Source organism: Mycteria americana, chromosome 3 (assembly GCF_035582795.1).
Source record: "Mycteria americana isolate JAX WOST 10 ecotype Jacksonville Zoo and Gardens chromosome 3, USCA_MyAme_1.0, whole genome shotgun sequence".
Lineage (NCBI taxonomy): Eukaryota > Metazoa > Chordata > Aves > Ciconiiformes > Ciconiidae > Mycteria > Mycteria americana.
Window position 1 is genome coordinate 124,892,914 of NC_134367.1, and position 24,779 is coordinate 124,917,692.

General features: G+C 38.4%; 1 protein-coding gene across 4 annotated transcripts in view; it reads right to left on the minus strand.

Moving 5' to 3' along the window:
- Window positions 1-24,779, minus strand: part of MACROD2 (mono-ADP ribosylhydrolase 2) — an 899,949-nt gene that overhangs the window by 683,999 nt on the left and 191,171 nt on the right. For all 4 annotated transcript variants that reach the window (XM_075496893.1, XM_075496891.1, XM_075496892.1 and 1 more), the window contains exon 4: window positions 18,397-18,426. In XM_075496893.1, coding sequence (XP_075353008.1) covers window positions 18,397-18,426 — 30 coding nt within the window. The remainder of the gene's footprint in view (window positions 1-18,396; window positions 18,427-24,779) is intronic.

Consider the following 24,779-nt stretch of genomic DNA (forward strand, 5'->3'; position numbering starts at 1 on the left):
CCATGCATCAGGTCTTCATACAGCACTGGATGGCAGGTCATTATGGCAGACAGCCATATAAGCAGCTACATAACAGTTCTGATCTATTTAGTCCCATGTGTGCATGAGCCATATAGCACATCTAGTACAAAACCACTTTGTGTTCTTGGCTGAAACAAAGCTTTGCCCTTGCTAAGGAATGGCAGGAGGAAGCAACGGCGTACACAAGGCAGCTCATTTGTACAGCCACCTTGGGCGTCCCCTTTCATCCCACATGGAAAAAACAGAATCAGGATCCAGAAATGAGAAAGCTGAGAAGGTCTTAAGCTTTACAGGCTTTTCTAAATTTTTACCCCAGTGGCTTGCCCTAAGGGAAAATTATTTCTAAAGCTTTGCCTACTGAGAAAGAAACGCCAGTTATTGTAACAGGGAGCAAAGAAATATTGGATTTCACACTCAGCAACATGTATCGTGACTGTATAGGAGTAGGTTGATGAAACCTGGAAATGAGGAAGGAATGAAAGAGAGCAGGATGGTCCCCTAAAAACTTAGCAACACTAGGTCTGTTTGAAGTTCCCTACGTATTGTAGTATTTCTGTGACTAAGCACTAGTACAATACAATTATGTTATAAATCAAGTCCAGTTCAGACTAGAAAAGTTCTTCATATATTTCACAGATGGGTATAGTACAAGGACACAGAAAAATACAAGGAGTAAAGTCTCTGAGTTTTGTTTGTACCTGATTCTGTAATCAAAGGCAAGCAAGCTTTTACTGTTTTCTACTCTACTTCTTCATGAAAAAGGTATTTCAGTGAGGTACCCAAAGCTATAATAAAAAATATCCCCAAAGATACAGTAAATCAGTTAGTTGTTCTTCTCATAAAGATAATTAAAGAACTATACAGAAATTATGGGTAAGTTTCCTTGCCAATATGCACAATTCGAAATCAACAGCATTCCAACCTCTTCAGAAAGATGAACACATATGCAATCGTACCAGCTTGCAAAAACAAAAATAAGTCTATTCACTGCGTGACTCTGGAAACTAAATGTAAAGCTTTCCCTGAGAGAAAGCCAGCTCCAAATCTTATGAAGCTGTTTTAGCTTAATTGTTTTGAGATGTAAATGTAAACAATGCAGAGTGACATTCTTCATTTGGGAGAAAAACCAAAACCAAAGAATAAACACAGTTGCTGGATCTGAAGCAAGCTGTTCACTGTCCTGAAATAATATAACTTACTTAGACATGTTTTCATGCTGAGAAGCTGGAGAAGCCAAAGTGTTGCTTAAGGGCCATTTGAGACACTTTTGCACCTAATGAGGCCAGCATATTTTTTGCAAGATAGTCGTCTTTTCTTTTTTTCCAAGCATCCCTACATGGAAATAGATATCAACTTCTGAAATATTGCAGCCTGTGTATTATCACCAGAATAAATCATTGCACTTCTGGGGAAAAAAAAACAACACCTGGAACAGGAATAATGGAAAAATGAATCCAAAAGCAAAAAACATATAGGAACTAAGTGACGAGTTATTATTCCCATCAGTGTGCAGGCTTCGTTGCCAGAAAGAATTAATCCTGACACTACTTTGAAGACTTCTATGAACTAATACTAAACATACCTATTTTAATCTTTTTAAAATTTATTTTTAGTAAAACCTGACCACTAACTCTAGCAAGCTGTTCTCAGAAGTCAAGCTTACTATTTTTCACATCACCTGAAGCATGGTCTTCTGTCCCTAAAGGGCGCTCTCTGAAGAAATAGTGTGTTAGCATTCATTACTGTAACCCATTGATGTATATTTTATTTGTGGTTTTAAAGTTTTCAACCACTTTTCTTTGATGCAATGCATAATCAGTAGCAGTTAAAAGACTACCTTAAAAAATTGAAGCCTCTGAACAAATTTTGTGATAAACCATCAAAGGAGTGGAGTTTGAATTAAAAGCCTGAAGGGTAAGAAACAAACTGAACTTGAAACAACTGAGGTCTCTAAGAACAATGGCAGGGATGGGGGAAATCTCTACCATTAACAACACTGGAAAGCTTAATTCAAAACAACTATCAGACACAGCTTCTTTGTTTACCTGGATCTAGAATTAAAACAATGGATGCTGTCAATCTTACACCAGTATAAATGTGAACCTTTATGCTACTATACTGAAAATGGTTCAATAGTCAACCGTAAAATCATACTTCACAGCCCAAGGAAAACTGATCACACAGGATCCTTAAATGAAAGGTAGCATATTTCAGGTCACTGCTACTGACTCATGGCCCACAGAGGGCTTAAAATCCTACTTTGAAGGAATCCATGAAAGGTAACTAAGAGAAGGCAGCACACTGGCAGCAGGCTTAAACTCATGGTACATACAGGCCACACTTCTACTACAAAATGTACAGTCATTCACAAATTAGAAAAGGCTGAAAAATGCTTCTGTAGACGATTTTCATTCATTAGTAATGGGAATGTTTTACGGGTACCTTACACTTTACAACAAACATGCATCAATCATTTATCTCATTTTTCTATTATACGTAATGCCAAATTTATGTAAATATAGATTACTGATGAATGACTAGAAACTAGAAAATACAAGCTTTACTTATTTTTACTTAACAGATTAAAACAATTACCAATCTACAGGTGGAAAAGTTTACTGCAATTCGTGTTCACTTTATTTAAAAATTAACATTATAATTTCAAAACCTTTCAAGAGTCACTTGCCTCCGAGCAGTCTTTTACATCATTTCAAAGCTCAGGTCCTTGAGCTTTAAAAATAATACTTGAGTTTATTATTCCAGGCAAAGAATTCTACTGAAAACTCTCTTTCAATGTTTCAACAAGCATTGATGAAACGGTGGCAAAAAGTTCACAGCCAGGCTGGCAGTCACAGAAGCAGTTTTACCAGTGCTCCATGAAATTCAGATTCAGACAACAGACCCCTGCGTAGTTCAGACCTTTTCAAATAGACAGGGGCAGATCTGTCGTGGAGTGTGGGAAGTCTGCCAACCCTCAAAATCAGCAGTATGGCTGGGAAAAGGAGTCTGAACTATTGCAACACCTGAAACCAAAAATGTAGAGCTCATAAATAGTTCTAAACACATGTAAACTAAGAGTAATATAAACTTTTAGTCCTCATTAGCGTTTCCTATGTATATCAATCAGAAATGTTAATATAGCTCCTCGGAACAACCGAATACTGTATGCATTTTTTCAACTGCAAAATTAAAGACACAGAAAAAAGGTCTTGCATAACACAAAGATAAAAGGTTTCCTTCTGAATTCAGCTACTGTTGACATTTGCACCTGGTGCTTACATAATTAAATACAGAAAACAACAATTGTACCCTAAGAAAAACTTAATTAGATTAGGCATGTAGTAACAAATGCAAAATTACCATCATTAGTATGTCAGTGTTCTACAAATGGAAATGCTTAACTGCCAAGCCTACAACCCTCATGTCTGATTTATTCCCACAGATGAGGAGGAGACAGCCATTTGCACCCTTTTGTAATTTCAGGGCAACTGCATCCAGGGGAGATTTGCTCACAAAGGAGCAGGCAGGAGTACTGCTGTCATCTTGTCTTTCTCTCCAGAAATTCAGAAGGTGTACTTTCGTTTACAGACATTTTGCGCAACAAAAGCAAAACCAGGTTGGGCAGCCTGGATCAAACTAATGACTCTACAAATCTCTTATGTGTCCTGATCCTTCATCATTAGCCTTGTGGGCTGCTTCACAGGCACCTGCTTTTCTCACAGATGAGACATTGTGAATGACATGACAGCTTCCCCCTGACCCCCCCAAAGCAACAGGAATCCTTTAATTTCAGGCTTAAAGCTGTAACAAAAAAAAATTGTGATTCCAGGGAAAAATGTTTCAATGGCGTAATGGTATAGATAGTGATGCACTGGAAAAGATTGCTTACAGAAGTTGCAGAGTCACAAGCAAGAACACAAGGAAGAGTTTGACAAGCATCCACCAGGAGTGACCTAAGCAAAAGTGATACTGTCTGATCCAGCCTTGCTTTCCTCTGATTATATATAGAATCTTTTAAAATAGTTGGAATACTCTTACCCAGACCTGCTGAAGATCAGCAGCTGTGATGCCTGTGTGCAGCATCACACAAGGGAAAGAAATGATCCCCACAGTTATAATAAAACAAGAAGTTTTCCAGTTGTCTTCTGCCATCTTTGTTAGGGGGAACAGTACTCACAAATGTTCAAATCCCACCACCACGAGAGATCAGACTCGGTATGACTAAATACAACCATATATGTCGTAGCCTTGTGAACCCAAATGGTCTATTTCACATGAAATGGGCACACTGCTGTAAGGCCCAAACTTACTGCTACAAGTTGGTAATTCTCTAAATGCCAAGATACTTTAATTTGTCAGGAATTAATGTGAGCTTAAAATGGGTATTTAAATGCTTTGTACATTTAATCAACTTTCCTCAATTATTAAACGGTAAATATTCCCTGAGTATTAGGGCATTAATTCGCTCTAAGAAGCTCCTAGAGACTACAGCAGCCTTCCTGGATATTTCATGCCTGCAAAGTTATTTAAACATTACCACTGAAATTGTAAAGCTAAACAAGTCTTCCTCACAGTGTGTCCCCTGGCAGGGCAGACATTTAACTAAAGCTAGCACCTAAAGCTAGATAATCTTTAAACTGCTATTTGATAGCAGTTCCAGAGGAGACCTGATACAACTTGGTCAATAAGAAGCGTTAGGTTTTAAATAACATAAATGAAAGAAGAACACAGAATTAAGAATTCAAATTGTTTTTAAAAAACATACAACCGTATGCTTGATGGCAAACTTGTCACACCCACCAGCACGGACTCTCTGCCTTCCTTGTGCTGCAATACTAAAAGCCTGCAATCACATCTGGCCTTGCAAAAGGGAAAAAGCCTTCCCTTTATTAAGAAAACCCAGAGAAGCACTAGGCAAAATTGTGGTCTGACCTTAAATCCTACCATGTAGTCAAGAAATGAAAAATAAGAAGTCTGGTTTATGGATTTTTGAAGCAAAATTCACATTAAGATAGTACAGGGCATAGATATGACTGTTTCTTGAGAAAACTATAAATACATAAGGTTACCCAGCTATGCAGCCATAAAACATATTTTTCTTGATTAAATAAGCAACTATGGCAACCAAGGGTACTATGGCCTCACATATGCTGTAATAATGAGACATAATGAAGGGTCTTCTGGGAGCTCTCCCACAACTGTTAAAATTTTACAGCATCAAATTTGGGAATTCATTTTGAAGAGAGAATCCTATTTAATATTTGATGTGCATTGGTACTTTTTTCCTTTATAATGAAACAATTTCCTCTAAACAACCACATTCTTTATGTTTAAAAAAATTCAACTGCTCCTGCTGTATCAACTCTCAAGGGAGAACAAGATAATAATATCGTGCATGAACTTTACAGTATTTGCTTAGTATATCCTATTTGCAGATATCATCTTATTTGGATAATCATATGTTTGCAATTTTCTACCTCCTGATGAAAAACTGACCTGTCTTCAGAGCAAATTTCCTTCAAAACTCACATATGACTGTTATCTGTACCTAGTGTTATTAAGAATATTCACTTTTTTGACACTCATTCCACTAGTTATCTACATATAAACTTATCCATATAAGAGGTCTCATCTCAGTCCATGGTGAGGTCATGCTACTTTTCTTTTCTGTAAAAAGTGACTCGAAATAATTGTCTGATAAATCTGCCGATTCTTTGTCCAGCTGTCATTTCAAGGGAAAAGTTTTCTGCTGAATCTTTTGTTCTCTGGGAGAGCAGGCAGTCCTGGCTGAAGCACTAATTGCTTGTAAGCCCAGAGAAGAGGCTAAATTCCACCACAGCTGGGTTATATCTGGATTGAACAGAGGCCCCACCCTTGAACAAATAATCCCCGTGGAGAAATTATTGCCCAGTCATCAAGGGTGAAGAAATACAAAGAAGGTAGTAACACCAGGGGTTTTATCCTTTTACACCGACAATGCTGCCTTCATTCCTAAGAGCGGTGGAACAGCAGACGGGGTGACCTCCGTGGTACAGCTAGGTTGGGCTAACCATTTAAAATCAAAATTGTGATTAAAAGATAAACAAAGATGACAACTATAACTGTAGGCTTTCATAAACTTTTTCTTCACTTACAGCAACTCTGAAATTGGCAGTTCTCTTTCATTTACTTGAGAAATGAATTCATTTGGCTCGACAAATTACTGCCTGTTCAGAACACTTTCCCCGTCATCCCAGTACAAACTGGGGAAAGGAAGGAGAAGGGGCGCTACCTGGATTTAGGGATGGATGGCATGATTCAAGATGAGAGGGACTGGTGACTAAAGCTGTGATTAGGATATGGCGTAAGAGTGAAGTTGGCAACAAAAGGGAACAGGCATGCAAATTCAAAGACAAAGAATCTGGGAAACTGGCCTGGGACTAAAACTAAAACTAAACATTTCTCAGTGAAGAAATCAGACAGTGAGCCAGGAGCAGAGAGAAACCAAGACCAGCTAGACACGGAGACTAGTTTTTAGAAGTGAACATTAAGGTAAGAAGTTAGAAAGGGGACACTCAGTCCCTGCACCCCAAATGTTTGAGAACAGGGTCTCACATTACAGTCTGCCCAGCAGCAGAGGAAGTTATCACTCATCTCTTTCCCTTCCCACTTGTTTCCACACCCATCACTCTTCTCTAAACCGGCTCTCTGCTCCTTAATCACGTCAAAGCAAACTTTTTTAAGACCACAGTCTGAAATTGTCTAAGTAAAAACCCTCCCTAAAACCAGTCCCTCTTTAATATGTAAATTTAGGCCAACAATTTTGAATGGATGTGACTAAGGAAGCAGTAAACTGTAAAATGCTGGTAGTGGGACTGGGAACAAGAAGTAGAGAAGAAGGTGGGAATCTTAAGGTGAATTTCAATCTGACAATTTATAATGCTGCATTACATCCTGAGTTGATATACAAGTTCCAGTTTGCAGAATCACTTGGAATTTACCAGACGTACTTTTTGAAATTTAAGGACTTCAATTTCTTTACAGAATTTATTCTCCCGTTGTATAGCTTGGGCCTTTAAATCAGAATTCTGACCTTAATCTCAGCTTTTCTTTTTTCTTTTCTTTTGGTAAAGTTAACCCCATTGCTTTGGGGAAGACAAATATATTACCTATGAAATCTTTAATTTACTTATTAAATCATATACCAAACTGATAAGTACCATAACAAATACTGGTTTGCAGACCAGAGTTTAAGTACACAAAAAGTGAAACACAGTTTATGCTTGGAACAAAGAGGATGACTGAGATGAGGTTCCAGCTGGAAAAACAGTGCAATTGTACAGTTAGAGGCAATATCATAATACATATATGCATAGAGACTGTGAGCCTGCAGGCAACTTTAATTTTGGCACTTCCTAACTTTAAGTACTTAGTTTTGCACCTTAATAACATTCTTTTAACATTGTATGTGTATAATACACTCATAGATCACTCAGCCAAGACATAATTGATTTAATCATCCACATTTGTGAATGATTTGTGAAGCTTACATGAGTTTGCTAAGTTGCAGCCCTGCCCAATAAAAATTAAAACAGATGTCTCTCTGAAGCCCAGAGAAACAAGCTGATAATGTAAAAGGAACAGACTGAACTGTAACAGTAGAAGTGTGACAAAAAATATTTTGTTCTTTGCTACTGTATATGTAGCCAAAACTACAACACTGCAGATCTGTCAGTCCAAATGGCACAAATATGATTTTGAATTTTAAAAGGAGAAATTAACTTTAAAAGAAACTTGAATGATAAACCCTACACAGTACAAGGCATTTACATAAGAACAAGGAAAAAGATGTAAATAAGGTGCCTTTGTAAAGAAAAAAACCCAACTATTTTACACATAATTATAAGGTAGCATTTATAAGGGGAGAATCACTGAAATTCTTCTGCTGTTGGAAGAGGCTAGATTTGGTAGATAACAAAATTAGACACTTTCTTAATCCAGAAGACTCTGTCTTTTTGTTATCAAAAACATTTTAAAATGCTTTGTTATTAATACTGTACAAATTTAAAATAAAAGTAAACGGCCCTTCTCTAACTTAATATAGAAAACTGCCAAATAAGAACAGTGAATTGCTGTTTATTTAGAATTCTTAATGGTGGTAGCCTCAAATACATCACATTTTTCCTGTATTCAATTTTATCTCCATTAGTGTAAAACTGGTTATCTAGTAGAATCTTATTTCCAGTTGGTGGTCCTTCTGCCATTCCTTTAGAGAATTTGCTGTATAACCAATTAAGGTCTAATTGTCAGAAAGTTGCTCTCAGTAGAGTATGTTTTCTCTTTTTCCAAATATCATCCTGTTTCTACCCATGAAACTGGTACTAAAAATAAAATTCCTCTTCCTTCCAGATAGGAATCAAAATTCCTATTTGCAAAACTGATACAGGCATTATGAAACCCCAGTGAGTTATGCTTTGCCTTCAGAGAGCTGATTTTTGCTCTTTTCTATTTGGACCTTTTGCAAAACATACGGTTTCCTTGTCTCATTTTCCCAACTGTAAAATGGAGACAACATTACTTCTCTGTTACAGAGCAATTAGGATAAATGCACCCAAGGTCTGTGGAGCATTTAGATTCTGTGATAACAATGCTCATACAGATGAGGTTCGTCATGTGTTTTCTTTCATATCAAAACCATCCTCAGCAGTTCCTGTCCCTGGTTACTTCATACCTCAGTTCACTGTTCCCCCACTACCACTGATTTTAAAAATAAAGTCTAAATTGAATCTACAAAGCCATTAAGGCTAAACTTGAAGCCCTAGAAAGGGCGGGGAGCTTTTTTATTTGTTTCTTAAATCATAGGAGCTGTCTACTTTGTAGCTTGCCGTATGGCATTAGAACGAAAATTAGCAACTGGAAGCTGCATTACCATCCAATATTATCAGTTAGAAAAGATGAACAACTGCAAAGACAGAGTTGTACATGCAGGTTTTCCACTAATGTCTCTTAAAAATCAGTTCTACCTATATAAGAGTTTTAATCCTTCGTTAGCAATCACCACATTTCATTTGTTTTTATTATGCCAAAAGTTCATTTCACTTTATACTGTCTGTTTGATGGAGGGTTCTCAAAACTGGAAGGAAGAGAACTGCAAAGATAGGCACACAGAAAACAAAGGACAGATCTTTCCAAGACTCAACCATCTTGCCAGCTGCGCTGCTGGAGATTTTCTTGGCTTTTGAAAAACTGCGTGTTATAATCTGTAAGCATTTTGCACAGAACAAAGGAACTTTGGAAAAATGTGATCAGCAAAGAGCGACTCATACATGAGTAGTGAACCTCTGTGGAAAGAGCAGAAAATTTGAAATGGAAGGTGAGAGGTGAATGCAGACCTGATTTCATAATCCTTCATTCTGTGAGGCAAGAAGAGCGTTGTAAACTCTTTCTATAATATCAGTAATTTCGATACTTGGTTTTTGCTCACCACTATAGTTTAATCCTTCAAAAATATAGTGACTAAGAAGTAACTGCTTTCACTAGAAACAAAAAGAAGAAACTGTTGTAAATTCTTCCCATTATGGGAGGCGGGGCGTTAAGGATGATGACAACCTCCAATCTCTGACCTTTGGGGAATGCGAATTTTCACGCCCAAGCACATCAGCAGACGTAGTTACGGCTATCTTCCCCCTCCTTCTGGGGAGGTGCTAGTGTCATGCAATGCCCATATTTTCATTTTATTGGATGCGCGCACATTTTAAAAAGAATAACCAACAAGGATCAACAAATAGTTGTTGCCATTTTTCCATGCCTGGCTGCTCATTTACATGCATTTGATGTGGAAAGTAAGGCGCTTAGGGCTTAGAGGTACTTTTAAGGTACTCTCTACTGATTAAGGTCTTTGTTTTATACTTAGGCATACCAGCACGAAAGCTTCAGTAAATGGTCTGATATTCAAAAGCGCCTCTATGTCTACCAGTGAGGTACCTCCATCACTCCTTTATTTCATTTGTTCTATTTCTTCTAATATCAGCTGTAAAAATAAATAAATGTGTTTTTTAAATGTTTTAAGTTGCATTTTGCATTTTCCTCCCACTGGAAAATGGGTACTGGAAGTCAGTACTTCTGTTACAGCACCAGGAAAATAGCTGTAGACCTTAAATAAGATTTAACAGATTTAACCAGAAAAACAGATTTAAAACCACCACCACCCCTCTTTGAGCCTAACAAAACATGTCTTCACTGCAGCGCTCGCTTCATTCTTACCTCAGCAAAAGGGACACTGTTGAGATTGTTTGGCGTGAAACTGAACAACTTTGACAGGTGTCCCAATTTACAGATTTTTCTTTAAGGAAACCTACCAAACGCTTAATTTTAAAAACTGTCTTCTGGAGACTGGCACATATACATACTGGAATGCCTGACTTACTGTATTCTCATTGTAGCACACAGCCACACATGTTGCTTCCTGCATTCCCAAACTGTATTTTCACCCTGGGAGCCGTGCTCTTCACCATCAACTACAGGGGGAGAGTCTCAACAGAAGTATCCTAAGATGCTCGAGCAGCACCTTGGTAAATGAAAAAATAATTGTATTTTCTGAATGCAAGACGTACATGCGAGACATATATGTAGTATTTGTCTATATGAGGAAAAAGTGTTTAACATTTTTAGAGCATATGTCCAATTCATGTAACAAACATATCATGAATTGCCCTACACATCATGTGATATCTGTGAATTAGGGAAGGTTTGTGATCTCTCATCCTGATTTGCAGCTCTGTCCCATAACATGAAACAAAAAGGAAAAAAGACAGACATTCCTTACATAACTGCCTGCCTTTTCGGCTTGGATTTTTATCAAGAGCACCTTAAATTTTCAATGACCATGAACTAAAGGTCTTTCCCAGTCTAACAAAATTAATGCCATATCTTTATTTATACACATGCACTTGTGTGTGCACACAGACACACTAAGTCCGACTTTCTGAAAAGACTGCAAGATTCAGTCACAAATATATATAGTGACATGCATATATATAAGAATGTATATAAGAAAGCTATATACATATGGCAGAAACTGTATGTGTTCATGTTTTAGTTGTGGGTACATAACACTGTAATTACCTCATAACAAAATTAAACAAAACAAGGAGAGTTGGTGTGACAGTCTATCTGAGTAAGAAAAAGGCCTCACAATTAAGTGGGAGCTCAGGGTGTTGTAGACTCAGCATTCACTAACCAATGAGTGAAAAATAAAACATCACCTTCTAATGCCTAATTAAGTCAACACACCAGCAATATGAAAAGGCTGAGGACAGCAGGGAGTAAGTATGCCTGCACACACTAAATTTTAGATTACTTTCATGACAGAAACATAGAGTCATGTTGCTATACCACTGGCTGGAATAGGAGAACCACTTTAAAGGATCACAGGCTGAACATGTATTTTTAAAAAGTCATTGTTAGGGAAAGTCATTTATGTGCATCAACAACTATATGTATACATTTGAAACTTAACACCTGATCACATACCTGTATTGGTTCCTGTAAATAGCAAAACATAATTTATTTATTTTTTAAGTAACTGCTGGGAAAGTGTAATTAACAGGATACAATTAGGCAACAACTAAGATATACTTAAAATCAATCCAGAGACTTCCTGTTTATGATTATTACCCATAACTATAAGAATGTATAAAATGACTGGAGAAAGGAAGTTAGCACCCTATCTAGCCAAAGAGCAAAATATATATCATATTTAAACAATAACAACAAAAAACCCCCAACAAACAAAAAGAAGGAACTCTGTAAAGTAGAGCACACATTTAAATACAGTCATGGCAGTTTGGCTTAATGGTCTTTTGAAATAAACTATGCTTATTTATTTATAGAGTTATCATCACTATATCTCTAGATGCACTACAAAATGAGAAAATCCACTAATTTTAATTAAAGCTGAACTGAAACTCACATGGAAATATCAATTGCAATAACAGAAGGCAAAAAGCAAACATACATACACAGATTGAGGAAAGAAAGAAAAACATTTCAGGCATAACTGACCTGTAAAGAAAGACTTCGCTTACATAGGAGGTTTGAATAAATTCTATAAAAGAGGTTAAGTTACAGAAAAATCTATTTGCTTTGATCTAATCCAACAAAAAGCTTTTAAATAATAACAAGATTTGGGGCTGAACCAAACACCTTGAAAGGGTTACAAGCCACCCTGAGCTACTGGGCTACAAATGAAACTAGTATTACAGCTGTACAGAAAGAAATACATAAATGAATAAATATTAAAATTTTCATTGGCTGATGTACTATCACAGTGGGGGAACTGGTGGATACAGCCCTCTCAAACCCACTCTATTTACAGAGATGAAAAAGAAGAGCATGCAAATAGTAAAAAGAGATAAAACACTTTAACAACGCTACAGAATTGCAGCAGCGATCTTCTAGGAGAAAGGAATTAATTAGCAACAAAGGCAAATAGCTATTTGCCTTAAATTATCAGTTGTTCTACATGATCATTATTTGCTAGGAAAATCTTTGTACCTTCATAGCTATTACCTAAATACCTAAATATGATGACGCAGTGTACAAAGCAACTGAAAGCTTTTGAAGCTAGTTGAAATCCCAGATGAAGCACATTTGTTCCATGAAGCCATTTGTTGCAAGCACACCCCAATCTGACAAATGTATTTGACATGATACAAGAAAATGCCAACAGACCGACATAAAAAAATATACAAAATAATAATGCTTATTTTCTTGATGAAAGAATCCTGTCACTGCTCCTTTCCCAAACTCCTTCTTCTCCTCTCAAGGGATGCATTCATGTTATGTGCACGTCATGCACAAATTTGAACTTTGGATTTAAACCCTTGCTTCACTTGCATTTAAATTATGTAAATATCAAGCCCAAGCCCTGTGAAATCCAAAACAGAGAGCATCTCATCCTGGTTCAGGGTAAAAGAGGCTTGTCTTCTTCCTGTTATACATTTTGAATGGGCTAGCATAGGGCCAGTCTAATATTTAAAGTATTCTCCTTTTACATTGCTATGGGGTGCTTTGCAAGTTATCTCATTACTGCCTCCAGTTTTCTCTTGTACAACTGTCACTTCTCAGGGTCATGAATATTCATTTGCCATGTAAGCTGATGTCAAGTTACTATTCAGACAGTGAAAAACCTCTTTTTTTTGGTACAGGTTTAACTATCAGAAGGAGGCTGGAAATAGTAGCGTATCTAAGTCACAGCCATGAGAATAAAAACTTTACCCCTGGCCAAGGGGAGGGATGTTAGGATATTTATGTCAGCTGTTCCTTCCTGCCACTACTGACTGGAAAATCACTGGCTTTTTAAAGCCATTAGTCTGCAATTAATTGACAAATAGACAGGGTGGCTGGCAAACACCAGTGACTTTGTAGCAGCACCCTACCAGCAGTTATCCTCTATTTCTATAGCATTAGCAGCAGCCATGATGGTTTTGCCACACACCTGCTATACCCATGTTTGAAGACAAACAACTCCACCATCAATTTGGACCCAAGCGGTACAACCCAGATGCCCAAACACTGGTATCTAGCAGTATTTCAGCTGCCCCACACAAAGTGATGCATGTGACCCTCAGATGTCATTCTGGAAAGGTGCAGATGCCCACCCAACCCTGTGTCCTATCTGCCAGATCCATGCCTGTATCTTGGCGAGCCCATTGGGCTGATGTGGCACTAGATGCTCGCACGTAGGCGAGCGTAGCTGCTCGCATTTGAAGTGGCATACTGACCCTTGCACAAAGTCTGTCTCCTGCGTCACGTGATTTTGTGCTCAGGCTCAGCAAGACTCCAACCATTGAATAGCTCATTTCCCTCCTGATAAACCCGTTTTCCAGGATATAAGTCAGTCTGTGGTAATTTCTCTCTAGCAGGATAAAACACTTTTTTTCCCACTATTATAATCTAACATAGAGGTAAAGGCGAACAAAGAAGGCAAGCAATCCCACTTTCAGAATGGAGTCTACCCAATAATGTACAGAGAAAGCCAGTTCCCTACTGTGATCATGAACACAATACAAGTTCCCCATGCTGTAACAGTTGCTTAAAATGACATGCCTACAAACCATATCTTGGCAGACTGGAGAGGTAGGTCTGGTCTACATTTAAGATATGCTAACATACTTATGGCTATAGAGGAATTAATTTTTTCCATGCCAGCAAAAGCCCTAGAAAAGACATAGTTACACTGGCCAAAAAAGAGAGACAGAGAGAAACAGAAAAGCAGACAAATCTTTTGGGGCAACCAACTTAAACTGGGTTCAAACAATGCTTACAAAAGACTGTGAATATAACCTGTCTCCTCTGAGACTTTTTAAAGGCAAAATTACCATTTTCAAGTACAGAGCTGACAAAAATTATGTTCATAACAGGACATGCTAAACAATGATGTCTCCTTCCCCAACTCCAGCATAGGCAACAAAATCTTATAAGGGGGAAAAAAAAAAATCCCTAGCTTGCTATTTAAATATAACCTCAATTTAAGGTCAAAGAAAACAAGCCAATCCAGAAATCAGCACACAACAAGAACTTGATTACAGTCAGCAAAAGAAGTAAAGGAAAAATTAACCCCAAGGAAAATAAGTGAAAATGAGGTGGGGACAGTGGGGCACAAAACCCCCAAAATCCAACAGACTATCCAAAACCATAAGGAGGAGGAGAAATCTCAGGTCTTGCTCACTTTGCTTTAATAAAGTGCATGAAATCACATACTTTCTTTCCTTGACACAGCTGTAAAAGAATGTAAAGAAAAAAATTGCCATTCAAAATAGAGCATTTCGATTTCTCAACAGCAAAAACTTCATGATACGTTTTTAAAAGGGGTCACTTTTTCTCAAAATATCAAATGTTTTTTCCTCACTCCCTCCAAATGCAGGTAATTTTCTTAATCATTTTCACCTTTGCACTGTTGAACATAATGGAAGAAATAATACATGATGCACAAATAAGTCATAATGCTCTGTGCAAGTTAATAGGAGGAGTGAGATGCTGAATGTGTGATAAATCTAGACCTGAAAGCGAAATATGCCTCCTAATTAAAAATCAATTATTAAAACCAGTAAAGAATGAAAAAGAAAAAAGGCTCACTCACCAAACTCATAATGAAATCCTGGAAACTCCAGAGTTATTTGAAAAGCAGAAAGAAACCTTCGACATCTATATTTAACTAAAGATTCTTCTAAGACTCTATTGTGGGTTTCTCGATTTTATGATTAAACAGTTCTGTGAAAAATTGTTTCTGGTATCTTTTGTACTTTTATCTCTTCATTGCAAATGGTCATGAAAATGAATAGACAGCATTCAAATGGGGAATGCAAGAACAAATCATTACTCTGGCTCTGGGAAATCAAAGTACACGGATGCCCTGATGTGGCTCCGAGGTGACACAGGGATAATAAACAGCCACCCAAAACCACCAGCACCTGAAGTTACAACCAAGTGCGCTATGTTTGCTGACAACATCGCCCATTGCGTTCCTCAACAGTTCTCCTCCAGAAGATGGCTTTAACGTACGTATTGAGTAATTCGCAAACGTTAGATCGGGGTGTTGAAATAACCATTTCTAACTATTTTGTGTTCAATTCTGGAAAGATTTCAAACATAGAACAGCTCAAAAGCAGCTCAAAGTCACAAAAGCTGTTGCACGAGCTTGGACAAACAGAAATCTCTGGTTTTCATTTTCTGTAAAACTAAGATACGTATTCATACCCCCAGCAGTGACAGAGAGATTAAATTAACGAGTGTTACTGAAGAGATCTGAATCCCATTATTGGAGAAACTACACTGGTATTATGCATTATCATAAATATTCAGCATCTGCAATCAAAAGAAGGCTTTGATGTTTACGTATATAATAAAGTTTTAATAATTCACTAGCAATATTTCACGTGGAGTGCTGCTGCCACTTCCTTCTGGAAAAAGGAAAAAATATATCCAGAATTTAAAATCCAAACCCATTCAACTGGAAACGAAATGATCCCTTCTACAGAGAAAAGCACATTGCCAGTAACAAGTCATTTTTCCAAGAGGTAAGGGCCCCGGGCTTCATCTGCCTGCGGCAGGTGGGTGGGCCAGCCAGGGGTGCCTCCATCTTGTGCTTCCCTGAGCAAGCCCCATCCTGCAGACCCCGTGCATGCTTTCCTTCTGCAAAAGGGCATGGCCAACACATGCACCCGGAGATGGAGCTACAGGCACCCCGTGGTGGCTGCCCAAACTCGGGAGCACTTTGGGAGCAAAATTCTCAGGATTTTTCCTCAAAAGACTTGGAAAACCTAAGTGAGTGCACGCTGAGGACGCGTCAGCCACCCTACCCAATGGCAGCTCACTGCACCGCCAGAGCACAAACACAGCCCCACAACCATCAGCAGTCAAACTCTAAGCCATAAAATAGTCAAATTTGGTATTTTACCTGCATCACAAGCAAGGGGGTATGTTGTTGTCCTTCCACCAGACATTAAAGGATCTGGGATTGTGTTTTGTGGGGTTTTGGCCACAAGGGGCTGCAGGGAGACCCCCTCTGTGGGAGGGTGTCGGGGCTGCCCTGTGCCACCCGCAGCCAGTCACAGCCGGTTCCCCAAGGGACCCACCGTGCGCCAAAACTCAACCTGCCACAGGAGCTTCCTGAGACCGCTGAGGAAACTTATTTAAGAAATGGTGGTAAAAGCCCAAAACGATGCCAGGGCAGGAGGAGAGAGGGCAGATGCAGAAGAGAAGGTGCAGCAGCACAGTGACGCAGCCTCGTGTGCCGCCATCACCTCAGTCTGCCCTGAGGCGGCGGGAGACCAGGAGGTGGCGGGGTGGCGGGGGGGGTGGGGTGGTGGGGTGGTGGAAGGAGGTGTTTTTAATTGCCAATAAATTGACTGAAACTCCCCCACTTTTAACACATAAAATACAGGAAAAATCCCAACTTGACTCACAGCGTGGGCTCATCCAGCCTGCCATGGAGGGAGAGACACATTATCTAGTGCCACACTGAATGGACATCAACTTTTGAAGTACGGTCCAGCTGAATAAATACCACGGAAAGTCAATAGTCAAATCCGTTCAGCAGCAGCAGTGCTCTGGGAACCTGATTGGAATTTGAACATTTGCATTGATATTTTTTTTTTTTTTAATGTTACCAGCTGGGAGCAAGTGCTGGAGAGGAGGTACATGGACGGCTCTGCAGGAACATGAATGGCTAGCGAAGGATTACCTTTTAAAGGATTTTCTTTTAAACAAAGAAAAATTCAGTATACTGCAAACCACTAACTCGAATCAAAAGAAACAGATTAATCCAACAGGATTACCAGGTAAGGCTTCCCTGTACTTTAATGTCCAGACACACAGCTGAGAAACATGAACCGTTTTATTTAGACACCCGGGTGCAGTTGTCAAGCACCTTTTCATGGTCCACAAATAAGGGAGGCCTGTTCAGTTAAGGCTGTTAAAACAAAACCTTTGACGACTTATCCTCAAGCCTCACAAGCAACAGCGATCTTCTGTCTTTTTCAGAGCCCTTTCCTTTACCCTTGCATATGTAAGCTCTGATCATCAAGTCCTTTTAACTCCAGCCAGGAAGGAAGATTAGTCGCTGCCTGTACCGCTCCTGCACTGTGAAATTTCCAGAACTGAGCTCTTTTACTTCCCTCTGGGAGGCAGGGAAAGTCACAGAAAACTGAGTTCAAGCTCTTCATGGGATTTTTTTCCTGAATTGTTAGCAGTCGTGTAAGCTCTGATGGCCACTGTACTACAGTATTACAAAAACCAAAATAGCATCGATCTACAGCACCCATATATTTGGAAACAATACCCACTACGTGCACTTGTGCCTCTCTGCCTTGCTAATATACATGTTGGTAGCATCTCTTACATGCACCAAAGATTTGTATTGAAATCTACTTGAGTGTTCTGGCAAGCAGAATGGGGTAAGCAACCAAGTTTAAAAAAAAAGTGCAAAGATAAAACCTCATTAATTTACTAAAATTTACCATGTTTTAATTATTTAACTTTTTTTTAAAAACTGTTTATTTAACACACGTTCGAGGTTCCCTTGAAGTAAATTAAATAAAAATCCTAAATACTTAAACAACATAACATAAGGCAGTTGAGTTCCTTTATGTTTCACTTAGGCCCATAGATACAGGTCAGCCCTAGTCTAATCCAGAGGGGAAACCAGATTGAGCAGCTGTCACACAACCTGCCTCTTGATGGTATGAAACTTGGTGAGTTTTCCCATTTAATAATTTTACTTTTCTAACTTTTGAATTTATCATATATTGTTTTATAAGCAACTAAACACTACGTTTGCTCAGCATATATTTCACATTTATTTAAGAATAAATACAGCATTAAGCAAAGACTCACCTCCTCCACCTCCAAGAAGGCTGGAATTAGCTGCAAGAAGAAGAAAAGGAGAATCGTTAGCATTGGGCTTCCTAAATATAGATGGAACCAAAACAGAAGATGTTTCACAAGAGATTTTCCATTGTTCCAGTAACTTTGCTACTCTCCACTTATCCAAAAACATTCACTGCAAAAACAATCATTATGTAAATTGTAATCGCAGTCTTTACCTTTGCGCTATTTTGCAGTATCTTTGAACATGTAAGCTAATAAATAAAACAGTAATACAATTATTAAAGCTTAATGTGTTGAATAGCTTATGAAATTACAATCTTGAATTTATAATTCTATAAACCACATTCCTTTTTGATTACCAAATGAAGTAAAAGTCTTTAATTTTAAAGAAACTTAAATAGACTTTGATGCAACTTTTGATTAGCTCTCCTTGTTTTCTATGAGATGGGACCTTTGAGGATGACGATGAGAAACCTTGGTCCCATTGATACGAAAGGGTTTTTTACCATTGTACGCAATTAAGTTGGGATTTCACTCAGTACACTTAATTGCCTCTGTACTGTACCCATCCAGCTACCCATGCCAGAAATGGATAAATCACTTATGGAAAGCAATTTTCAGAGCATGGTGATACAAGATGGTCCTTCAAATTAAGCTAGCACAACTGGAGCCATGCCAAACATTTTCTTTTCACTGCCTAGGCAAAAACAGAAGGAAAGCCTAGGCTTCTAAGCCTGCCTTGAGTATAGTGTTCACCCTTTAGATGTGTGGGAAACAAATCCCTGTCCTATCGTAATAGAGATAAAACACTATAAAAGCAAGAGTATAAGGGATGGACACAGGTATTTCTTACTGCTTGCTGATGAGTGAAGGAGAAGCAAGACATCAAACATTTCCTGCTCCAGGACAAGTGTAGACGGCAAGGTACACAGAACAAATTAGGTATTTTCCAGTATCCAAACTTTCAACTGTTATACGTTATTGTTTCTATGATTTCCCTCTGCTTCCTACATTGAAGAATGTAAACAGCAAATTCCCTGCTGTTGGTTTTTTCCATCACTTTCTTAAGACTCTCACAAAAATCGACAGCTACCTCGGTCTGCCACATGTCTTTTTCAGATACTCTACAAACATCTTTGACTTAATATCCACTTTCAGCTCAACCATTTGCAGCCAGCTTTCCCTGACACTGCAGTGAAACTGTCTTCATTGAAAAGCTAAATTGTCCATCAAAGTAGCATACCCAAGATCTCATTTATAAAACAACATCTACCATTACTACTGTTATCTTACAGTGACTCAAGAAGTAGCTTTATATTATTAAAAATGCAATGCTCTTTAAAGAAATAAATATGCAGCTTTACATCCAGCATAGCTGACAAAATCAAATCAAAATAAACTGCAAACTACAGGGACAGTTATCCATCCTAGGACTAGCAGCCATTTTCAAAGAAATGCCTGACTTCCTTTTTGCTGTCTGGATTCTTCCTTCATAGGCAACTCAGTAAACCAGCTGAAAACTATCCACTATTCCTTTCGGTTCAGATTTCTGGCACATCACTGAGGTGAACTGGCTCATGGAGAGACAGACAAGTGGCAGAACAGTGTGGCCAGGAAAGAGAAGATGGGGCAACACAGTTTGGAGAAGACAGTGCAAATCCTCCCTTTTGGCTGTCACATACTGTTGTATTAGCTCAAGAACCTTAGCTTTCAGGTATCTATATCCCATGAATCAACTACGTTGCTAGGACATCACTGCCACAGTTACTTTGTTTTTAATATCATAACAAGACCGCTTTAGACTGTTGGCTATCCTCTATAAAGTGCTAGCAGGGAACAAATATTGCCATATGTAAATTGCCTTTGAAAAAGATATCATGATAGTAATAATAAATGTGTGCAGGCATATTGCAGAGAGTGCCACTGAACTTCAATGTTTCTATATTTACCTGCTCTTGCCCTCACTGAAACTCACTGTTAAAGAAAGACGCAAATGAAAAACAGCCCCACGTATTTCTACAGCAGCTTCCAAAGGATTCCTGTAACAGGTAACATCACCTTCCCTGTGGTAAAGCGAGTATATCTGATACAAAATTCAGCATACTTCGTATCAGAAGAAAATAAAAGTAATAAAGTGTCATCTACTGCCATAAGTCTGCTATTCAAGATTATTCTTTTTGGCACTGTAGAATGCACCTACAATTACCATTCTAGTTCTTGAATGAGTTAAATTCTAGGATTTCAGTTATTATGTTTGAGAGACTTAAGAGACACAGCTAAGACCTGCTATACCTCACTGTAACCAAAGTTTCCACTGCTAAAAAAGTTTCTTCTGATACCCAGCCAACATCCCCATTGCAAACTCTCATTCGCTGGCTTCTCAGAGAATTATGTTTCTCTCATTAACTTTTCCTGACAGTGTTCATCTTTCCAATACTTTCTAAAATTTGTTAATAGCATATAGTATAACTCAGCATCACACACTTCTCTATAGAAACAGCAAAAACAGTTGAAACAGATTTTTGGCTGCAATGCATCTATTACAGCTATTGAAATTGCAGTAATAATTCATAGGCACTTTTTTTTTTTTAAGCATTATGCTTGACTATTAGGAGGAAAATCAAACCATTTTCCTATGATGCCAGGAAAGAACATGACTGAATTATATTTACAGCATCCTTTCCAGAAAGATAATGTGTCACTCACAAAGCAAGAACTTTTATTTTCAGATTTTTTGGATTGTACCCAAAAAGTTCGATAAAATATACCTCTCTCCCCATTTTTGGGAAAGCTTTACAGTTAAAGAAGTAACTTGTCACTTACCACCTGAAGAATACTTTCCCCCAGCCAGAGGTCAGGATTTTCACCTGGATTCAGAGAGCAGGTCAGCACAGCCCCATGGCTGTAATCACATCATATTATGTTGGAGCAAGTATTGCCTCTCTTCTCAGTCCCCCAGTATTCATCTACAGCTGCATTTTGTCCATCAGTGCTCCCAAATGATCAAGTCTTGCAAAACACTTTGAAAGGGGCTCCTGCTGTAGAGGTTCAACTATGGGTAGGGATGAGCAACCAGCAGTGGGACCCTAGGAGCTTTCAACCTCCAAACTTGATGTAGTCCAAATGGCTCCCCAGGTTGCACCATGACACTGTGTGCATGTACAACTCCCCCACCCGACTCAGGGCATGCCCAGCCTTAGGTAGCACACGTTACAACATTTGTAGACAACTAGTAAATCCATCTTGACTAACCTCTTCTCTATTTGAGAAGAGGTTATTTCTCTATTTGAGAGCTGAACAAGACTCTCAAGTCAGAGGAGAGTTGGGGTGGAGGAAAGCGGAAGACTGAATCGCTACCAAGTTACCAAGACAAAGAACAGTAAAAGAAAACAAACAAGCATAAGAGGGGCTCCAAAGAAATGTGAGGTAAAGTCTTCTTGCACCTCATTTCATTCCCCACATTACCCTTTCAAGTCGACCTGCTCAACCTTTCTAAAATCGCCTCCTTACAAACTACAGTCTACAATAGATTTCTGGGCATTAATTCTGAAAATCCACTCACAATACCAACCTTGAAATATTATTTTAATATGTACTCATTTATACTAAGAGGAGTGATGACACAGAGTGGTCAGGAAGCCAGCAGACTACATACTTCCTTGTCAGACTGAAATGTAACACACATTGATAAAGCCCCATCCAAAACATCTCACTCAGTGATGGCCCACAAGAGGCAGCAGAGGTGAGAGGTCATCTAATTTTAAGTATTTTTGCCTGTAGCAGTAACACAGGCTTCAATTAAAAAAAAAAAATTTTAAAAACCCCAAAACCAGCCATATTTTGGGACCAGTTCCTATGGTGTATTTTAAATAGCGGCTTCAGGATGAGACAAATCACAGCACAGGAGATGCTGTGCATCGCCACTACTTTAAAAGGAGTCTTGAACTCTGCATTTTGAGAGACAGATCTCACCTTCACAGTCTGCCTCAGTACAGCGAACAGAAGTACATCCAGAAGTAGTAATACGGCTTTCAGCCCTTTAGTTCTAGATTTTTTTTTATTACATACATTAGAAGCATTAGCAGTAAAAAGTGTTTCTACGAAGTTCAGGCTCATCTCTAAGAAAAAATCCACTCTAAAAAAAAAAAAAATCCACTTAAAAGAAAAAACAGTCTTTAATCACTGAGTATAACGATGTAGCCCTTAATGAGATGTTTATGACCCCAGTTTCAACCAGAAATTCAGTATTTCAAATGATTCAGCACCTCAATGGACTAGACTTTCATGCTTTTTAACATAGAGGAGAAGCACCAGGAGAGCGCTACTAAACAAACTCCATGAATGCTGGTCTGGTCTACCCAGAAAACTCCACTCTTGCTCTAAGAAATAAAAATTCCTTCCAAAACACTTCTGTGGGGAGAGAGGGAAAAAAAGAAAAGAAAAATAAAAGACCTGGGAGGAAAGAATTTAAAGTAAGCTTAGTTTCTCATTATGGAATACCCACAATGAAATCTCAGGTTACTAAAATGTACAAATTTGAATAATGAATATACCAGCATATTTGACAAATAAGAACTGGACATGAATGTTTTAAATCTCAGCCTTATTGATGAGTTAAGTCATCTAGCTTTCCAACACTTTTTTGACTGAATAAGCAGACCAGAAACTCTGGCACAAGTCTTAACATTTTCCTCAATGTTCTCTTCACAACAGCATCCTTGCCAAGAAGTAGGATTATTTGAAATTTTGTGGAAAGAAAATGAATGCTGAAGAAGTTCACCTCAAATGAAACTCAAAATCTTTCTGTGCTGTAAGCCAAAAGGTATAAAAAGTGAAAAAGGATGTATATATGGGTTGCTTAAACAGACATTTGCAGACACAGAATTGTTTTTTCTGCTGTCAGTTCTGTGGAATTTAGAAAATAGAAATGATGCAAATACCAATTTTTGTGATGTCTCTGGAGATAACATGCTTTTAGCTTTGTTAACAACATAGCTGAATAACTCTGGTTACTTTATGTTAGCATATACTCATCTGACAACATTTTAAAAACGTAAATTCTTCTGGGAGCATGTCTTTGTCAAGTATTAATGGCACTAGTAACTTAAATTGACATCTATGTCATGCAGCCATGCATCTGTCAGTATAATAAAAATATACTTTTAAAAGATTACTTGATATTGTCTGACTTTGGCAGCAGATGTTTGAGCTTATTTTGATGTAAAAAAGATTAAATATTTTTGTCAATACTTTCTAATTGTGAAATTTATTCAAGAAGACATCTTTATAACTGGCAGTGCTGTAAGATGCAAGACATTCTATTGCCTCAGACACCATTTTTATTCATCAATAAAACATCATAACAGGCAGCTGGTGAGCAGAGTACCAGTAATTTATGGAATGGGAAGCTACATTTCTTCTACGTGTTTTGTGAGACATCCTTACCTGTCACTGCATTTTGTTTGATCTTTTCTCAAGAAAGCAGAGAGAACAAAGAAGAGTGAACTAACAACTGCACCTTGTACAGTCAACCATTTTTAACACGAGATGTGTTTTGGTGCCTTAAAGTAAAAAGCTTTAGGCTTAAAGATCATGAAGTAATTTCAAAGTACATATAGTAAATAAAATACAGCTATACACAATATACTACAGTATAGTCACCACTATAATTAACTTTACTCGAAATACTTTCTTGCACACAAAGCCACAGTAATCTGGAGAGGTAAAAGAACATTATAACAACAGACTGGGCCAGATTTGCAAAGTTATATAAGTGCCTAATGATGCAAAGCAGAGACTACTGGAAATTAGAAAACCACCCAGCCTACAAAATAAGATCGACTTAAAATGTTTAGGCACATCAGTAAATACCACTATTAACATCTTCAGACACCTATATGCCTTCTGTAAATACAGCCTTCAGATACTTACTCAATATGGAGGGCGTGACGATAACCTGCATGCAACCGTACACCAGAATCACCTCCGTAACACAGGTAGCAGCAACTTACTCAACTGTTTTCTATGGCGCAGAAGATTTCTACAAACAAGTCGCTTCTCTCTATACCTGGAAAGGGCTTTCGCCCCTCTGGACTAACAGCAGTTAGCCAAGCTGGGATTGAATCCTTTGGCTCACACACAAGCCGGAGCCTTGCGGAGACGGCCATGCGTGGTGGGCCAGTCCCTGTGGAGGGCTGGCTGCTCTGCGTGCCCCGGCCCTCACACTGCAGCTCCCTGGAGCAATCCCTGTGTCGGCCAAAGACTTGGCCCTGACCCGCTCTGCTCCCAAAGGCTCCTAACACTCTTCTGAGTTTAGCCCAAAAAGTTTTTTGCTTGTTTTTAACAGGTGATCGAGAGCAGACTGTATTCTGAATACACACCCAAGGACT